At 33.2% G+C, this 20,005-nt stretch overlaps 2 protein-coding genes across 3 annotated transcripts; one reads left to right on the top strand and one right to left on the bottom strand.

Moving 5' to 3' along the window:
* The first annotated feature begins 1,770 nt into the window (after positions 1–1,770).
* Positions 1,771–6,007, top strand: NF-YA9 (nuclear factor Y, subunit A9). 2 transcript variants are annotated; one of them, XM_047309474.2, is made up of 6 exons: positions 1,771–2,046; positions 2,821–3,109; positions 3,258–3,370; positions 3,551–3,622; positions 3,878–4,042; positions 5,176–6,007. In XM_047309474.2, exons 2-6 carry the CDS (start codon positions 2,833–2,835, stop codon positions 5,551–5,553), a joined length of 1,005 nt encoding a protein of 334 aa, XP_047165430.2. In that variant the 5' UTR covers positions 1,771–2,046; positions 2,821–2,832; the 3' UTR covers positions 5,554–6,007. The 2 variants fall into 2 exon arrangements, with proteins under 2 accessions (XP_047165430.2, XP_047165429.2); XM_047309473.2 differs by having other exon boundaries at positions 1,772–2,042.
* Positions 6,008–7,205: 1,198 nt separating this feature from the next.
* Positions 7,206–11,359, bottom strand: LOC124834710 (translocation protein-like protein). Its single transcript, XM_047309476.2, has 5 exons — positions 11,200–11,359; positions 10,283–10,597; positions 9,504–9,705; positions 7,756–7,984; positions 7,206–7,557 (listed from the first exon to the last, which is right to left on the bottom strand). The coding sequence occupies exons 1-5, from the start codon at positions 11,284–11,286 to the stop codon at positions 7,320–7,322; spliced, it is 1,071 nt and encodes a 356-aa protein (XP_047165432.1). The 5' UTR covers positions 11,287–11,359; the 3' UTR covers positions 7,206–7,319.
* Between the last annotated feature and the right edge of the window lie 8,646 nt (positions 11,360–20,005).

Raw genomic sequence — 20,005 nt, 5'->3', positions numbered from 1 at the left:
TATATAAATTGAGCTCAAAGGTGTGTTCTCAACTTTCTCCTTATATAAAAACTCATTCAAAACAATTAAAGATATCAAAACTAAATTACTAATTAAACTTATAAAAAAATATCCTAAAACTACTAAAACAATCTTATATGTTAAAAGATAATAATGTAAAGTTATGGTTTTGTAAAACTCGTTATATCTAGGATATATATATATATATATATATATATATATATATATATATAATATGATATAATGATACTTTGATAACATTTTAACACTGTCTACGTGTCATTCTGTGATTGGTCCAAAATTATTCCACAATCAATAATAATAATCATAAACACCAATATAAACCAATTACAGAATGACACATAGACAATGTTAAAATATTGTCATAAAATTGTTGTCAAAAGTATCACTATCTTTTATATATATATATATATATATATATATATATATATATATATATATATATATATATATATATATATATATATATATATATATAAAAGATATGTGTTGAAGTTGGTCAATTTCCCCTTTTTCCAATCCAACTAAACTTAATTAAGCTGGATGGATTTTTTCTTTCTTTTAAGAACCTAATTCAATTAGAATTAGATTGCGTTAATTAATTTAAAATTATTTTTCTTATAGTAAAAATACCTAAAATTAAATATTTTCGACATTTTTCAATTTTAATAAAATAGCATTAATGCATATTATTTAATTTTATTATTATTACTATTGATGATTAATAATGATTTAATATTAATTTTATGAGATGGCATGAATTTACAAATAGGTGATAAGATTTTAATAGTGATTTAAATATTTTTTATGACCTAATTTAAATCCTTATTATATAAAGAGGAAAATTCACTTGTATAGACATTTCAATGTTTAAGTAATTAGAAAAGTTTAAATACTATTTTAAGAATAATAATTGTATTTGATAATAAACCTATGTTATAATTAGAGTAATAATAACAAATAAGTTACTAACAATAATATAATATCTTAATATAAACAATAATTATAATAACTAAAAATTAGTTATAAATTGTTCAAATAGATGTAAACATGGACTAATAGAGAATAAACATGTTTAATAAATTTTACTGAACTGTATTTTTAATATATTTGTTAGACTGAATAAAAATAAATATAATTAATATTTTGACAATTGTGAAAAAAAATTAACTTTCTCTACTAATATTAAATGTATTTTCATCTCAACGGATTCAATAATTTTTTTTCTAAAAACAATCACAATAATTTTAATTAACTTTACTCAATTTTTAATTAATTCCTTTTATATTTAGAAAAAAAATAAAGTTAGTCGTTCAAATCATAAAAACTGACTAAAATCAGTGTAAAAAACTAATTGAATTCGTCTCAAACACGTGTCTGAGGTTGCTGTCAGCGGTGGAACGATGTGGTCCCCACACAGAGGCCACGCGTTTCGCGGACTTGTGCTGCTCAAGTGCGTGTAACGTGGGCCACATTTTTCTTTTGTTGGGTTCCTCTCAAGGGCCCTGATAACCTCACCCGCAGCCCTCACCCTCAATCCCAACCCACTATCCCCGGTCACGCTTCACCTCTGTCTCACACGACGCACCCTCTCTTGCCACCGGCACTGCCGGTTCCCCTCCTCCACGTGTCCTTGGTGACCCCACAGGTAGGTGACGTCATCATTACCCTTCTTTGTTGAAGAAAAAAAATTAATTAATTGATTAAATAAAGGAAAATGCAGTTTGAGGACTGAAGACTTAAAAAGACCAAGACCCAAAGACTTTGTGAGAGTGTTAAGTTTGTTATTTTACAAATTTTCTTATCTTTTTTTTCATTGAACTTTTGTTTCAATTTTTTTATTTATTTAAACTTTCTCTATTGTAATTGGTGTTGCTGCTATTAATTAATTTCTGGTGCTAATTTGAGAGTGTATGCGTGAGAGACAGAGAGACAGAGAGAGAGGAATCAAGATAGCGCCTTTTGAATTTTCTATCAGAATCTGAGGACCCAAAATCTAGGGTTTTCTGTTCTTTCTCTTGGTAAGTAAGTACTCTGGTATTCTTTTCACTCGATTCTTCTCTCGATTGATTTGGGGGTTTCGTTTAATTGCGTGATTCGTTTCTGTCAGAGTCTTTTGGGGATTAGGGTTTTCGGCTTCGTTCTTCCTATGTGAATTGTTTGAAGATTGGTCGGAGAATTTGTTGACTGATTGAGCTGTGATGTGGGAATTCTTGAATGGAATCACGAAATATATTTTTTTTTTCGTGGCGGGAAGGGGAATTTAGCTGAAATAAGGTTTTGTGTGAATGTGGGGAGAATTGAGTGTTTTGGGGTGGTGTAAAGTGACAAATTTGTTGAAATTTGGCGAGGCTGAGCTTCGTAGGTAGTGTGCGGTTGGTTGTCTGGCACTGACCGACAGTTGGATAACATATGCTGTTGATGTATGCTATGGTCTTCCTGTGCTTCTGTTCGGTTGTCTGTTTGACTAATACGGCTTTAAAAATTTAAGATAGTGTTTGAGTTTTTGTTCCCCTGCTTTATATCTATAGATGTAACTATCATTTGATAGATGTTGTCTATTGTACACAAAATGAATGAATTCCAGCTTTGTTACTTTTAGCTGGTTAAAAAAAAAGGCTTGTTTGATTTTATGATGAATCATGATCAATTTCGGTGTGGGTTGCTGGTTGGTTTTTATCATTCCCCCCCGGAGATTGAATTTATTTTTATAAAGGTTATCAGTTTTGTTTTACTATCAGTTGGCTTTGTCTTAGTGTAAGGAATATGATTTTGTGCATCACTGTGTTGCTTTTGTAGGGATCTGTAGACATGCAGTCCAAGTCTGAAACTGCAAATCGACTGAGGTCAGATCCTCATTCCTTTCAACCTGGAAGTGTTTATTCCGAGCCTTGGTGGCGCGGTATTGGTTACAATCCCTTGGCCCAAACAATGGCTGGGGCAAATGCATCCAATTCGTCATCTCTTGAGTGCCCTAATGGTGATTCTGAGTCCAATGAAGAAGGCCAGTCTTTGTCCAATAGCGGGATGAATGAGGAAGATGATGATGCCACTAAAGAATCGCAGCCTGCTGCTCCTAACGAACCAGGTGCTTAGAGTATCATTTAACCATTTAAAGACACATGATGGAAATGAAATTAGGGAACATAATCAAATGAATTGTTACTTTTTAATTTTGTATTTTGTAACTTTTTCATTCTTCCAACTATTAATACGTTGTATTATTTACTTTGCAGGAAATTATGGGCAAGAACAGCAAGGGACCCAGCATACTGCATCATCTGCACCATCCATGCGTGAAGAATGCCTTACTCAGACACCGCAGCTGGAACTTGTTGGTCATTCAATTGTTAGTCTTTTCCTTTGGTCTCATCACTTTTTTAACATTTAAACACGGTCCAAATATAGAGTGCATTAATAGCATAAATTCTTGCTGACTCATGCATATCATTTTATAGAAAATATGTAGTAGAATTTATTGCTGCATGTTTTGTGGGATGGATTGGACTCTTTAAATTTTTTGATACAGGCATGTGCTACAAATCCTTATCAAGATCCATATTATGGGGGCATGATGGCAGCTTATGGTCACCAGCAGTTGGTATGTAATTAATCTTGTGCAAATACTTTATCAAAGGTTATGATTGCATATACAGGTCATAGTATAACAGTTACTGAGTTGCAATTTCCTCAAATTTGTGTAATAAGAAATATGGTTAGCATATAATCCTGAACAGATATGTTCTTGTAATAACTGTAAATTTGTTTCATTCTGTTTGATCTATTTTCTTGTTTAAAGAATTGGTCATATTTGGATAGCAGATAAGTAACCAAATAATATTTTTTTTACCATTAGGGATATCCTCCTTTTATAGGAATGCCTCATGCCAGGATGCCTTTGCCCCTTGAGATGGCTCAAGAGCCTGTATATGTGAATGCCAAACAGTACCAAGGAATTCTGAGGCGAAGACAAGCCCGTGCTAAAGCAGAACTTGAAAGGAAGCTAATAAAATCTAGAAAGGTACAAATGTGTTGTCTTTGTTATTGTAACTACTATTTGAACAAGTGATATCTAACCACATTTTACGTGAGATATTTTTTAAGCCATGTCTTCTTTTACTGTACTTGTGTACTAAAACTTATAACTCTCTGGTGATCTAAAAAGGAAAATCATTGGGACATGGATTAATTTTATCTAATCTATGTGTGAAGGTTTTCTACCAAAGATGCAATGGAAGTAAAAAAGAAGTCTACCTCGTGAATGTAATTCTGTTTGCCAAAGGGTGTAATATAATCTTGAACACTGACCATGTTTAGATGAAAAAAAAAAGCTAGTGGAATGTGAAATTCCTGTTGTCATGTTGTACCATTGTACAGCATGACCATATTTCAATGTGTGTAGATCGAGATGCTTGTGCATCAATATCCATTTCAGTAATGTCCATGACCATGCTGAATTAAAGATGTTGTGACAAATTGGTTCTCCTTTATTCCAAATTGGAAGTTGGAACTGTGAAAATATTTATGAAATGAACATCTATTGTGTAATAGGCTGAATCAAAATAAATGTAAATAAGAACAACTTCCAATATATTTTTTGCTAGGATCTGTTATTGTAGTCTCAAGGAAGTCAGGAGTGGTAAAATAAATAGCATTGCAATGCAGGCAGCGGAAAACACTGCATAAACGTTAACAACCTTGTTATAACCTATGTTGAAAACCAGAATAATATATTCTGTATTTATTGTAGACATAAAATTTTTAGTAGAGGAAATAAAATATTCTCTATTCATGCATGACGAATGTAATGAATGACTCTGTATAAACTTTCCTCACGGTTTTCATTCCAATCTCTGATTTCTCTCGTAACAACCTAGTATCTCCTATAATGATTTTTCTATATTAACTTCTGGGGACTCCTCTCTAATTTTGCCTTTCAGTGGTAAACATCATATGCAGTTAACTTTATTCCAACAGTAATATGTTTGAAACTGAGAATCAAAACAGGAATTAAGTAGCGTATTCTTTTATTTACCATGTTGAAAATGTTTTTTATGGGACATGGAATTTAGTTCTACTTGTGCCACTGTTGTGTTTGATATTTTCTGGATCACTATTGCACTATTGGGCTGTGCTGACATCTGTGTCTCACAGCCATATCTTCACGAGTCTCGGCACCAGCATGCTATGAGACGGGCGAGGGGTACCGGAGGACGATTTGCAAAGAAATCCGATGCTGAGGGTTCAAACAACTCAGGCAAGGAAAAGGATAATGGTGCTGACTCTGTCCTATCATCACAATCAATTAGTTCATCTGGTTCTGAACCTTTGCATTCTGACTCTGCGGAAACCTGGAATTCTCCTAACATGCAACAAGATGCAAGAGCAGCAAAAGTACAGAACAGGTTCGAAGCACCTGGTTTCCAAAATGTCAGTGGCTCTTACAATAATCATCACGGTTTGCAATCTTCGGTGTATCATTCATCCTCAGGTGAAAGAGTGGAGGAAGGGGACCGTTCAGGTCAGAACTAAACCACAATTGATGGGGGGGGTTTAGAGGCCGAGGTTGGTTTGTATCCTAGAGACATATTGGTGAATACCTTGGTTATCTGTAAACATTCTTGGCAATATATGTGCCAAGCGGCAAATCATTCTTGGCTTTGTTCTTGTGTTTGTGGTGTGAATGATATTATGGGGGAGCGAAAAGAGTGATTGATTATTGATATTTGTGATTTCTGTTGAAGTCGGTCAATCAATCCTTCATTCTTTGCTCATTTTTAATTTTGTACAGTTTTATAGTGGTTAGTCAACTCCAACTTCAACCAACTTGGATGGATGATGATCAGGTTAGAAGAAACAAACTCTTGATGTACCAACACTCTGTTTGACTGGTTTATTGTGTAGTTCAACTGGCTGTTAATGTTAACATGAGACGTCATAGTTTTAATTTCAAGTGTTAATGAACATGCTTTTAGTTATTACAGCATTTATTGGCCTTTGTTTTAATTTTTCGCTAGTCATTGTTCTACAGAATTAAATTTTCATGAATGAAAAAGTAATATTTCTAGCATCTTCAAACGTAAGTTTGGTCTTTTGTAGAAGTGAGCAAGATTTCCTCATCTGATTATTCTTGTATATTATAATATAAGTGGGAGTCTGTTCAAATGGGGGAGAATAAAGGTGTTTTTATCTAAACTTGAAGTACATGCTATTCCTTGGTCACTTAGCTTGTAGGACAAATATGTGTATATGTTTTTTCATTCAAATATTAAAATAAGAGGCGCTTGAGTTAAAAAATGTAATCTATTGAGTTTAAAAGTTATCAATAAGTATTATTCCCATGTTTTATTACTGAAGTGAAGAAAAGATCAATGTCGTGCTCGTTCTGATTTCTCCACTTCCAGCTTCGAGTAGTTTATTTTGGGTGTAACATGGTAAAAACGCATGCATTAGATTAGTGAAGGAAAAACTAAAACATGGATCCACATTCTTTAACACTTGAAATTATTAGAACCACAATAACATAAAAAAATGTTTTAGTTCTTAAAATAAATTCTAAAAAAATATTTGGACAGATAAGCTTATCATAGGATAACCAACTTCTCTAAAGATAGTTTTTGAAAGTTTGGGTCATTATCTTTTTGCTAAATAGTGTAGCTAACGATATATCTTGTACGAATTAGGTCGTAAATATTGAAATTATTTAACCTATTTTCGTCCTTAATTCTAAGCTTCATGATAACTTGGTTAACAAAATCTGGTCAAATTCAAAGGACTAATTTACTAGAAAATTAATAACTTCAGAAACTAAAGTACATGCACAGACTTCTAGGAATCAAATCAGACTATTCAAGGATAAAAGTAACATTAAAGTGTTACTTTGGAAAACAATATATTAGTAAACGACAAACCATTTAAAAAATGTTTTTTCGGCATTGCAAGATTATGATGACATTTTCCAATATTTATAAACAGATGTTTTCCGTACAATAATAATTGAGTCTTCATGATAGTTTGTGCTATAAAATAAAATAATTAACCTACTTCACTTATAAAATGTAATCTTTATTTTAAATTAATATATTTAAAACATTTTTTACCTATCAGACAAAAACTAACCTCTGCCATTTTAACTTGGGCGCGCGCATGAGAAGCAGAGAAAAATCATCCGTTAAGAGGATCGATTTGAAAGCGAACCACTTTTATGTTATTATTTCATACATGGTACTTTTACACTCAAAAGGAAAATTGTGAACTAGTCACTACATATATTTCATTTAGGTATATATGATTAACCTTTAATCATGCTGTTTATCATCATCCACATCCTCTATCACTTCTTCGGTATTATTATATTGTTCCATGAAACTATTTTCATCATCACCATCAGCTGCATGCTCTGCTCCAGTTTTGCTAGTATCAGCAGACCCCGTGGCATTAGCCACATTTTGTTGCTTATCCATCATCCCAGACAAGGCTAAAGTTGGGGACCATTCAAGAACATCGTCAATGATGTTAGATACCCTCTTGTGGTACCTGCACAAAACCAAAGCAACATGTTGTACCAGTTAGAAAAGACCAACAATAAATAGTTTTGCTTTTCCATTTTATGGATTTGTTTATAGATGCAACTGAAAAGGAATTTAAGCTGAGTTCCAGTTTATGACTATTTTTCTGCCAGAATGTGAAATGATATAATCATTTCATCCATTGTTGTTAGTGTTTAGGGCGTACCTTGCTCTGGCAGCTTCATCAGGTGCATGATGCCTCAGTAATAATATGAACAGCACAGCTACCCCAGCATAGAAAATCCTCGTTGTCCACTTGGGCTTCTCCTCTTCATCTTTCTTAGGCCAGAATCTAAACAACTCCCCAAGTGTTGCTTCCTCGGCAAGGATGTTAGGGAAAAACCAGATTCGCTTTCCAAGAATGATATATAAAGCACCAAATATTGCACCTCTTACTACAACATTAAAAAAAACAGTTCATGAGGCCCAGGGAAGCACTGAACCAGAATGTGCTGCCCTTAATAAAGCATATTTCAGACAATAATCCACTTCTAATAAAAACAATTATGGCTGCCAAGAGCACAAGAAGTTCAAAGAAATATATCTTATTCCTTGAGCATCTAACAACTGTGACAATATATAAATTCCAGAAGTCAACGAGTTGCGATGTGCATAAACAAAGCAACTTAAAGTATAAGTTTGAAAACGTTTGTCAAAACCCAAAACCAAGCGAAATCAAGGTGCATGCGATGGATTCTCCTATTTCACAGGTCTAAAGCATCCGGCTTTCAAGCTGTATAACTCATAGAAGGAGACATATATTTTTCTGCACAGGGCAAAAATTATTCAATAATAAAATTCCAAGCAGCAGATGTATTTTTCCACATATCTCCATTATTATTGAAAAATGACCTCCTCTTGTATCAGTTTAGCATTCAAAAACTCAAACCTTCCTTACATTGCTTTTATTTTGCACAAACATCCTAACTCATAAAAACCCATTCGAAGTTCAAAAAAACAGAAACCTAATACTAAAATGTAATATCTCCCAGATTTTAGTAACTTATCACAATCACAAACCTCTCCTTTTCATGAGATATTGCAATACTGATACTCTAGAATGTCTTTATTGTTGAGATGAAGATATTTGACCAGTTGAATAATAGGTTTGTATAGCAGTACAAAATATTATATAATCAGAACTTTTTTAATTTAGTCTTGAATTGTAGGAATTGAGATGCTATATGAACAGAGTATTTGTACACAAAAATATATGAATGAAAATCATACAATGAATCCTATTTTTCCAATTCTTATTATTATATTCTTTACACAATTCAAATTTCAACTAAGCACCCAATTTCCTCTTCCTCATTTGAAGACTAAACCTCCTGAATTATAATCATGATAGATCGACTTTCAATCACCTACCGTAAAAGGCTTTCATTGTTATCACATTGATTTGTAGTTTCCTAATGAAAGCTTTTTCACTCATTGTTTAAAAAGTTATATTAACATGTTCATATCTTCTCTTAGAAACTGCACTTCTACTCTAACTCATCTCACACCACTGGCTTATTAGGTGAAATTTATACCTATTTATATACTAAAGTTTGGTCATATCTCTAGTAGATGTGACATTTCCAACTACCCTTCATGTTGAGAATTAAACATCACAATCGTGTGACCAAATATTTGTGGGTGACTCATAGTAGGTGACATGATAGTCCCAAAAAATTTCGTTAAAATAAAGCTCAAATACTATCTTAGGAAGCGAACCTCAAACATAATTCAAACCTATAATTAGCCATATCTCTAGTTGAGAATCTCCAACATCTTTAAATTTTAAAAATTGTGCTTTTTTGCACTGTTATAGTACTATAGCTACCTCATGCAACACAAACACTAAATAACTTAAACTACATGAAGAAAGTAGCCAAAAAAAATCAACTATTAAAGGAAAGAAAAACTTACTCAAAAGTACAGAGAGGATGAGGAAAAGGATCCCAGCACATGAGTAAAGTATCAATAGCTTGCAGCGATGAGGGTACACAGGGAATAAGCATATAGCCAACGTTAACACAGGCCAGAAAAATGAGAGGAGTGTCTGCCAAAGCGGATGGCGTTTAGCAAACGTCCATGCAAAGAAAGCATCATTTTCAGAAAATACTTGTTCCTGCAAAAGACAATCAAATTTTGTTAAATTCAAGCACAAAAATAAACCCAGTCACAAACTGTGGCAGAGAAAAAACCATACATTGTGATAATTTTAACATAGGAAATGCACTTAAACTCCATAGATACCTTACAATGTTCATATATTTCTTCCCTGAAGTTGTTTTCTTTATTTTTTTCAAGATTAGAAATATCCTGAATTGCAAACATATGTAAAATGAAAATACAATTGTTCCATGAATACACATATAGGTAGCAAAACAATATACTTATCTATGAATGCACCACCAGCTTATTACATAGAAATTTAAAAAATAGACACCCAATAATGCAAGCAAACCTATTCTACAGATAAAACCAAAATGAATATATCAACACCACAAAAAATTGAATGATTCAATCAGCAACATAGTTGTGGGGGTAAAAGGAAACGTCCAACAGGTCAATAATGCAGAGTCAGAAATTTCTGAGATATTGACAGACTACATTCAAGTACATACATGTTGAACTTTCTGATATAATCATTGCATTCAATAATTGCAGAAATAAGGCTCAAACCAAGAGTAAAAAACACTAACAGGGAAAATTTCCAAATGTGCAGGCCAGGTAGACAACTTTTTCTTCCCAGGACGAACAGTTTTTACAACACGATCACAGCGCACTAAAAGATTTTTCCCAAGTAGAATGTTGGCAATCTCCTCTGTCTCTAAATTCCTATCTGATTCTAGAATATCCTTGAGCTCCGGATTGTTTTTCAAGAAGCTCACAAAATCCTTCCCTCTAAAATACTCAACACGAGTCTCCTGTAGAACAGCCCATCTCGAAACCAATTCCTTGTGATCTCTAACCTTCTCAGCAAACACCTGGAACACATCTTTCTTGACAGCTTGTTTCTGTGAACAAAGAAACCCCAACTCAGTCACAAAATAACAGAAACAGCTCGTTTATCAGTAAATAAAAGAGGCAAAATAGCATAACTCAAATTCATGGTTCAATTGAACATGACCTGCACAATGACATTCTACAAACGGGACAAAAAGAAAAAATAGACATTTCAGCATATATTGAAGCATAAATCAACCAAAAAAACTACACACACACCAGATCAAATGTTAATAAAAACTCAACCTTGCTTCCAAAATTCTCTTTCTCCATAAAAAAACACTAGTGAAATTGAAAATGGCAAAAAATGTTACAATCACAACAAAAACCCTATTTGGAGAAATTAAAGAAAAAATTGAGCTGAAAACATGGCACTATCACACACACTCTAGCCAAATAGTATAGTGCTTATCGTTCTTCCGCGGTTACAATCAGCACATTACCGAAATTCAAACCACCAAAACAAATTGAAACCCAAAATTTGATCAGATGTGTTTTGGTGGGAACGAAAATGAGAAGAAAAGGCGTAGAGTGAGATTAAGAATGGGAGAAATATAGCAGATAGAGGAAAAACGGAAGTGGAAAATTGAAGATGGTAAATGGAAACCCTAACCCTAGGAGGGACGTCGGAGGCGGGATCTGGTGCCGAGGAGCGTCGGGGCCTCTTCTTGTCACCTGCGCCTCCCGAAGACTTCTTCATTTTCTTGTCGCTGTTACCCTACTCTTTCTCTCTCTTCTATTTTTCTAACATTTTATTCACAACTCTTGTGAATCTTTAGATTCAAGTTATACATGTCCAAAAATAATATCTTAAAATTCAAGTGTAATTTATCTAAATTTATTGACAAATAAACTCCTATTTATTTATTTACTAGGATTTGAATAAAATTACATTTCAATTAATTGGATATTTTCATATAACTAACATTGAACATTTTTAAATTAGAAGTGGAATAAATTGTGTTGAATTTCCATTAGTTTTTTAAATATTTTATTTTAAAATTTAAAATTTAATATTGAAGAAAAAATTGTATTTTTTTTATAAATGTTGGACAATATTATGTTTTATTTGTTTTAATTTTTTATATTTTCTATAAAAAGATTATTTAATAAATACTTGAAAAATTATTAGTAAAATAAACATTATAAATGTTCCTTGGTAATGTAGGATTTTATTTATGATTAAGTAAAATCAATCCCAATTCAAAATAGGTAACTCATACAGAGAATGTCTATGAGTTTAATAAGAATGTCTCAAAAATCCATTTGATACCTAATGTTAAGAACAAATTATGTTCTATTTAGGGGATAATAATGAAGTAAGGTGAGATGGTTTGGTTCACTTTCTCATCTCTATATTTGAAATAAAAATATATTTACATTATCATTTTCATGTTAAATTATCATTCTCATGTTAAATATCCAACTTTTGTCTTATTTACATTTCAATCGAATAGTAAATATACTTATTTTTTTACCTTTGTTTCAAATATTTATTAAATATTTTTTTTAAACATATAATATTATAAATTATTTAATATAAAGATAATACATATTTTATTTTATCCATATCAAATTTAGAGAAAAAGATCATAATTACATAAACATTAAATAATAATTAGACAAAATTTAAACAGTTATAAAAAATCAAATTAATTTAACATAATAATAATTCAAGATAGAAATAACTAATGGGATGGGACAAGGTAAATATGCATATACCTATAATTATAGGTTTAATACATCATTTGGTCCCTACTTTTAGGAGTTTGATTCAAAGTAATCCTATATTTTAAAAAGGTTCAGTAAGATCCCATATTTCGCTAAAAAATGTTCAATCTGGTCTTTTCTGCTCACGCTGTTAAAAACATAACAGTGTAAATGTCACTGTGGCATCTCATAAGCACGTGGCACACGTTAATAGGTAGACTTAAATGATTTTTTAATTTGAAAAAAAAGTCTCTGCCATGTCATCATCACCATCTCCAGAAAAACCTTAATTTCTCTCCAAGAAACCCTAGCCGTCGCACCATCCAGCATCATCACCGCCATCCTCGCCGGCAGCCGTCCTCTTCAACGCATCACACGCCACCACCAAAGTTATGCGATGAGAATGCGAGAAACCCTAGGTCTCCACAGGTTTGCTTGCAGGTTTGACTGTGGTTGCAGGTGGAGGCAAGCAGCGGCGCGATTAGTGGTGGAGAAGAAGAGTGGCGATTTGCGATCTACAGCAACTAGCAATTTGGCTGATGGTTAGTGGTGGACGATTCTGTGGTGGAGATTGGACGGCACAGCTGCTGGCATGACGACAATTTGGCTGGTGCGAGGGTGAAAATGGTGAAGAATTGTGGTCGCGGCATAGCAAGGAATCACTTTGGGTGGTGGCGCAAGAATGAAGATGAGATGCAAAGGTGATGGAGGTGCAACAGAAGGGAGAAGACGCTTTGGTGGTGGCGCGTGATGTGTTGGAGAGGACAGTTGCCGGCGAGGATGGTGGTGGCGCTGGATGGTGCGACGGCTAGGGTTTCTTGGAGAGAAATTAGGGTTTGTCTGGAGATGGTGATGATGACGTGGCATTTGCACCGTTATGTTTTTAACGGCGTGAGCAGAAAGGACCAGATTGAACATTTTTTAAAGAAATATGGGGTCTTACTGAACTTTTTTAAAAGGTAGGATTACTTTGAATCAAACCCGTAAAAGTAGGGACCAAATGATGTATTAAACCATAATTATATAACCAGTGTTATTTATATAGGTTTACTAAAAAAAATTAATTTACTTTCACAACTTGGCAAATTATGGGAGAAAAGTACTGGTTTGCTTTAATTATTTTAAAAGTTATATCAGCAGTTTTATATTGACATATAGTATAAATTTGTTGCACTCATGAGATTGGAAAAAATTACTATCATATAAAATAGTTTTACATTATTATCCTATGATAAATATTCACCATACAAATTTGTTAACTTATAATAATTATATTAAAGCCGTACATAATGTAAAATATTTTTTTTTATTTTTTAATTAGGTTTAATCATTCAGGTGCTTATTTTCGAGGAGAATCTCAATTTCGTCCTATTTTTTTTTCGGTTTCTCAATTGAGTCTTAATTTTGTAAAAATTGTAATAATTGGGCTCCTGCCGTTAAATTGGGCCCAACGGCGTTAGTCTGTGGTTGACGTGGCACGCTAGACTCAGTTTCTTAATTGACGTGTCACGCTGGACTGAGTTTTTTAATTGACGTGGCTGAATGATGTGCATTTGGGCAGTTTTAAAATTAAAAAGTTGGTAAAATGTGGGAGAAAAGTTGAAGGGAGAGAACTTTGTATAAATCTCTGCTTGAATCCCTAATAAAAGGGTATATTTTCATTCAGCTTGTTGTTCTTCTTCGAAGGTGGATAACTTCATTGTGCTTGAAGATGGTACATCCTTGTTCGTCTTCGTCATGCAGTGGGTGGGGGAAGCAAGATGATAATGTGGTCTGTGGTGGTGCTCGAGGAGGATCTAGCAGTGGTGGTCCGTTTTGCTATTGTGGAATGAAATGTGTTGTCAAAACTGCGAGAACAGCTAAAAATAGAGGCAAGCAATTTTGGGACTGCCCTAAGTTCAAGGTAAGGTTTTTTCGTTGTTGTTTTTCTGAGTTGGAGGCTGCCCTAATTGGTGTTTTCTTCTCACATAATGGTGATGAAGATGGTGGTTGCAATTACTTCAGATGGTGTGCTGATGATGGGGTTGTGGAAGGGAAACGAGTGTAAAGTGTGAAGGTAAGACTGAGTCTTTCTTGAACAGAGAAGCAATGGAAGGTGGATGGAAGATTATAAGTGATTTGGACTTGTCAATGAAGAAATTGGAAAATAGGCTTAATGTGTTCTTAGGGATTGTTTGTGTTCTTTGTCCGGTGAACATTATTGTAGTTAGATTAATGTTCTTTCGTTCATAGGAGTGTTTTCATTGTAATTATGATGGAATGTACTTAGGATGCAATGAACCAAAGTTATTTTGACTTGTAAAGTTTGTATTGTTTGTAAATTTTTGTAAGGAAGTAATTCAAAGTATTGTTTGTAAGTTTTGGCCAAAATACTATTCGTAAAGAATTATGAACTGATAAGCACAAGCATATGACGTGATTTCATAGTGAACTGATAAGCACAAGCATGGTTGGGCAAATATATCATTAAAAGTACATGTACAAATTACATAAACTTGATAAAGCATTAAACAATAATGTAAATATCAACCCTCAAAACACTGGTTGGGAAAATATATCAAACACACAAAAATAACCATTAAACCTGAATTTTCCATGTGTTTTCAAAAGCAGAAGCAGAATAACACTGATTGGAAGACAAAAGCAGAATCTTCCATGTTTTTCCTACATGTATTGTTTTTTCCTACATAATGTTTTGTAGCCTTAAACTATTACAAAAGTGCATTCCTACAGTGTACTAGGCTTGAGGTTGAGTCTGATGTGCTATTTTAGATTGTTGAGTGGATGGAGTTTGTTCGTCGCAATGCACAGGTCCTGCTTGGGTTGTTGATGGGCAACGACTTCTGTTATTGCCATGTTCCCTACATATGCCACATCTTTTCCGCAACCCAGATTTGGTCATTCTTGAATCATCCTTCCTCATTTCCCATTGCTCTAGTCTTCGTTTTCTCTTTGGTCTTCCAAGCAATACTTTTTGTGTGGAGGAGACACATCAGGATTTGGAGTAATGATCCACATATTGGCTCCCTTTATGGGATATATAATTGATGAATATGTCTCCTCATATATGGACTTCATGTAGCAAGAGTCAATAAATTGTTCTCCATCAATGTTGAGGAACTTCATTGCAATCAATGAATGACAACAGGGAATTCCAGTTATCATCCAAGTTTTGCATGTGCATGAGGAGTTATCTATGTTGGCTACGAACTTATCTCCACTATTAGACATGTTACGAACTTCAAATAGCTTGTTGCCTGACCAACCGTGTAGAAGAAGACAACAATATTTATGAACCACAGTAGTAAATTAACATAACAAACAAGTCATTAATGGAATTTACCTAGGAATCCAATTTTTAGTTAACTGAGATTCCTTTCTAAATCTGGAGTGAATCTTGGGACAAATGGATCCAGTAAATGATAATATGCTTGACCTGTTCTTGGCCTATCTTTGCATGATGTAAAGTCGTATCTCCTCCAACAAGGTAATTATGGGTTTACTCCTGGTAGTTACGAGGACATTGTTGAAGCCCTCACTCATATTGTTAACTAGGTGTCACACTTAGCTCTTGAAGTGAACCTTGATCTTAACCAATACCTATAACAAATAATAAAATAATTATTAACATTATATGAATAACGAATTATGTTGTAGTTTTGAAGACTAACCTTGGAGGAATGACAATCAAATGCTTGTAAGCATCTTCGTTCAGTGCTCTTATGTTTCTCATTTCCATCTCTCAAGTTTGTGGGTGTGTGGTTGTAGCTGCCCTCCACATTAAATGCTTGAGGTTTTTGCCAGGGAATTTCTTCCTGAAGTTGGCATACAAATGCCTCAGACAAAACCTTTGCTCAACTCTAGGAAGCAATTCCTGTATTGCTGGAAGTAGACCCTGCAATACAAATATACAAGTAATCAATAAAGGCAACCAATACTTCAGGCCCTCACTAGTGCAAAAACAACGTATAACGTCACGCGTTTAACGTCGAACCACTAAATAGCCAACGTTAAAAATGATCGGTGGCATTTTTGTAAATAAATGCAATTATTAAACGTCGTTTATAATTGTAATTCGACGTAAAAGGATATAAAACGTCGAATGTCGTAGCGTTAGACGTTAAAATGTTAGTGAATTCAATAAAAATTTGAGCGAGATATTGAAAGTTCATTCACTTTATCTTAGCGCGGGGGAACCTCTTCTCTTCTCAAACTTTTCTCGAACGAAGTTTGATGACTAGGTAATCTTTCTTTCATTTGATACAAATGCATGTTAATTAACTACATTATGTATGATTTTCGTTTGTTTTAACCGATTACTTTCGTGTTCTTGTCCTTCATAGATGCATTATGCTTTCTCTCTCACGGGTGACGACACTTTATTCCGATGAACCCACCTTTTGAAGGTTAGTTTTCGTTTTCGTTTTGAAGAACTTATTTGTTGAACTTGTTTGTTGTTTTTTTTTAACTTATTTATGATCGTTGTTTGGTTAAACTTGTTTGTCGTTGTTGTTTGATTGAACTTGTTTGTCGTTGTTGTTTGGTTGAACTTGTTTGTTGTTGTTTGATTGAACTTGTTTGTTGTTGGTTATTGTTGTTTGTTGTTGATCAAAGTTCATGCTTTATAAAATACCAAAAACTTGAAATTTGTTGTTTTTCTGCTTTTCAGATATCGTAGAGTTGTTAAAAAGGATCACAATTAATTAAAAAAAATGATTAACATCAAATATTGATAAAATTCGACGTTAAGTTAACGTCGTATATTGACAAAATTCGACGTTAATTTAACGTCGAATTTTTTAAAATTTGACGTCAATTTAACGTCTCCTGATATGACGTCGTTCGCGAATTTGCCGTTAAAAGCCCAAAATATTCAACGTTGTACGCGATTTTTGTACTAGTGCCTAAAGTTAAAATGTACAAGTACAAATTAATTATGACTATTACCTTTTGTTGATCTGATATAAAGGTAAATGAAGAACATATTTCATCCCCTCCAAGGTCATCTACCAATAGTTCCAAGAACCACCTCCACGAATCCTTGTTCACAACTTCAACAACACAATACGCAATAGGCAACATCTGCTCATTCCCACCCTCTACATTAACATCAAACATGTTGTCAGAACTCCCACTAGAATATGGTCCACAAAGTCATTTGAAACACTTTGGACTTCCACTTCCACATTTCCCTCCAAATCTGCATGTATATCATCATCTATATCGCAACCAACATTGACATCAACAAGCCCCTCCAACCACTCACTATTTCCATCACCACTACCACTGTCAAAAGAGGAATTCCAACTTCGGATTTCCACATCTTGTTCAACTTCATTCACTTCTTCACCTTCGTCTTCACCATCACCACCAACTACTTCAACTCCATGCACCTCTTCCTCCATAACAGCCTCAACTTGCACTTCTCCATCAACATCACCCATATGTTCTAACACACCACCAACTTCTTCAAGTCCATGGACCTCTTCCTCCATAACAACCTCAACTTCCACTTGTCCGTCAATATCACCCATCTCTTCCAACACACCACCAACTTGTTCAAGTCCATGGGCCTCTTCCTCTATAACAACCTCAACTTCCACTTGTTGTTCACCCATCTCTTGTTCACCATCAACATCACTCATCTCTTGCTGTTCACCATCAACATCAACCCTCTCTTCAACATCACCCATCTCTTGCTGTTCACCATCAACATCAATAATCAATACAAAAACCAAACTTTTACTGACCTGACCACTCGAGATTTCAGCGAAAGAAGGTCCCACAACTTCGACGACGACGACGACAACTGCACGCTCTCTATCAACGTCAACTTCGATTAAACCCTAAATCCCCAAATTCATACCCCAATTTGTGAAATTGATTGAACTTTGCACGAACCCTACAAGAACCCCACAATGTCAAAACAAACTTCTCCCAATCCCAATCCCTAATTCGATAAAATTCAATCTCAATCCAAATCCCAATATTTCATTCGTACTTTCCTTTTCTTTGTATTTAAAAATATACAATTATTCACGTCAATTAAGGTATCCTTACTTGAGTCAGTCACGTCGATTAAGAAATTGAGTCCAGCGTACCACGTCAACCACAAATTAACGCTGTTGGACCCAATTTAACGACAAGGGCCCAGTTGTTACAATTTTCACAAAATTAAGACCTAATTGAAAAACCGAAAAAGAACAGAACAAAATTGAGATTCTCCTCGAAAATAGGGACCTCCTGAATGATTACACTTTTTAATTATGATATTTCTTGACTTAAGAATAATAAACATTAATCTTAAAGAATAATAGAACATGTTTAAAATAATATTGCTTTTACAAGGTCGGTGACCTTCTGTGTTCAAAATAAGATATATGATATATCTCTCCTAAAAGACTTTAACATTCAAATTAATAAAGTAATAAATACTATAAAGAGTAGCATATATAGTTTAAGATTTTCACATATTTATGTTATTATATTAGACTTTTATTTCTAAAGGATGTATAGCTAAAGGGAGTGCATTGTATAATTTTTAATACATTTTTTTCTATAATTAAGATTTTACAAATAGCATGAAAATATTTGATCCATTATTGCACCGACAAGAACAAAGAGTTGTTAAATTATTGGCTACAAAAAATTAACTACACAGTCTATTGGATGTTAACCTTCGGAAAATTTCACATATAAAAATATTAAAATTAATTCAATTAATTAAATTTTGTTTCTTAAGACTCAATCCATTAAACTGATTGCAGTCGAAAAGTGTAACAAGTCAAGATGTGAGTTATTTTTTAGCTTGTAACTCTTATGATTTTTTTAGGAAATATATTAATCTTGGATATCTTTTTTTTAATTCAAAGTCCTAAATACTCATTACTTGAAATTCTTCATTATTAGAACAAAGATTATAGACTATAATTATTTTAGGATTTACTTGACAATTATAAAATCATAATTTATCAAATCGTGGTCTAAAACAAATATTTTAAATTACAGTTGGAACCATAGTATAATTATAGACCACAGTTCTACCAATAACCGTGATTTATTATTACTTATTAGACTACAATTCTTTAAAAAGTTTATTATCACTTATAAACTACGGTTATTTCAATAATTATAATTTATTATATCTTATACACTAATGAATTTTTAATGGGTTCTGACTCAGCAATACTATGTATCTTTTATTTAATTATAAATATTAACTATGATATTTTCATTATAATTATTATTTTAAAGTTACATGCAAATATTTTTTAATTAATTAATTAATTAATAATATAAATTTATATCAACAATATATCAAAATTATCTTGATGTGATGATTGAAGACCAAAATACCCTTGAGATATCTATATATTTTTAGGGTATACACATGGAAGATTGGATTGGACTAAATCGGAATAAATTCATTATCCATTCCAACAAAAATATCTTTAGATGAATTGAGTTGGACTTATATATTTTTCTAGTAAATTTTATAATTTTAAAATATCTATATTATACTTTTCTCTAAAAAAATATTATTTAATATTTAAATATTTAAATAATTTAATATGCCATCGAATTAGTAAAATTTTAGCCGATTACATTTCACCTTATAAAAAAAAAACACTCTGTGACAAACAAAACTGACATATATTAAAAAACATCGGTGTCACGAACACCGAAGGTAAAAGACACAACATTATCTT

Source organism: Vigna umbellata, chromosome 5, assembly GCF_029865625.1.
Source record: "Vigna umbellata cultivar VRB3 chromosome 5, Vumbellata_1.0, whole genome shotgun sequence".
Taxonomy (NCBI): Eukaryota; Viridiplantae; Streptophyta; class Magnoliopsida; order Fabales; family Fabaceae; genus Vigna; species Vigna umbellata.
This window is presented reverse-complemented; position numbering and strand designations above follow the sequence as displayed.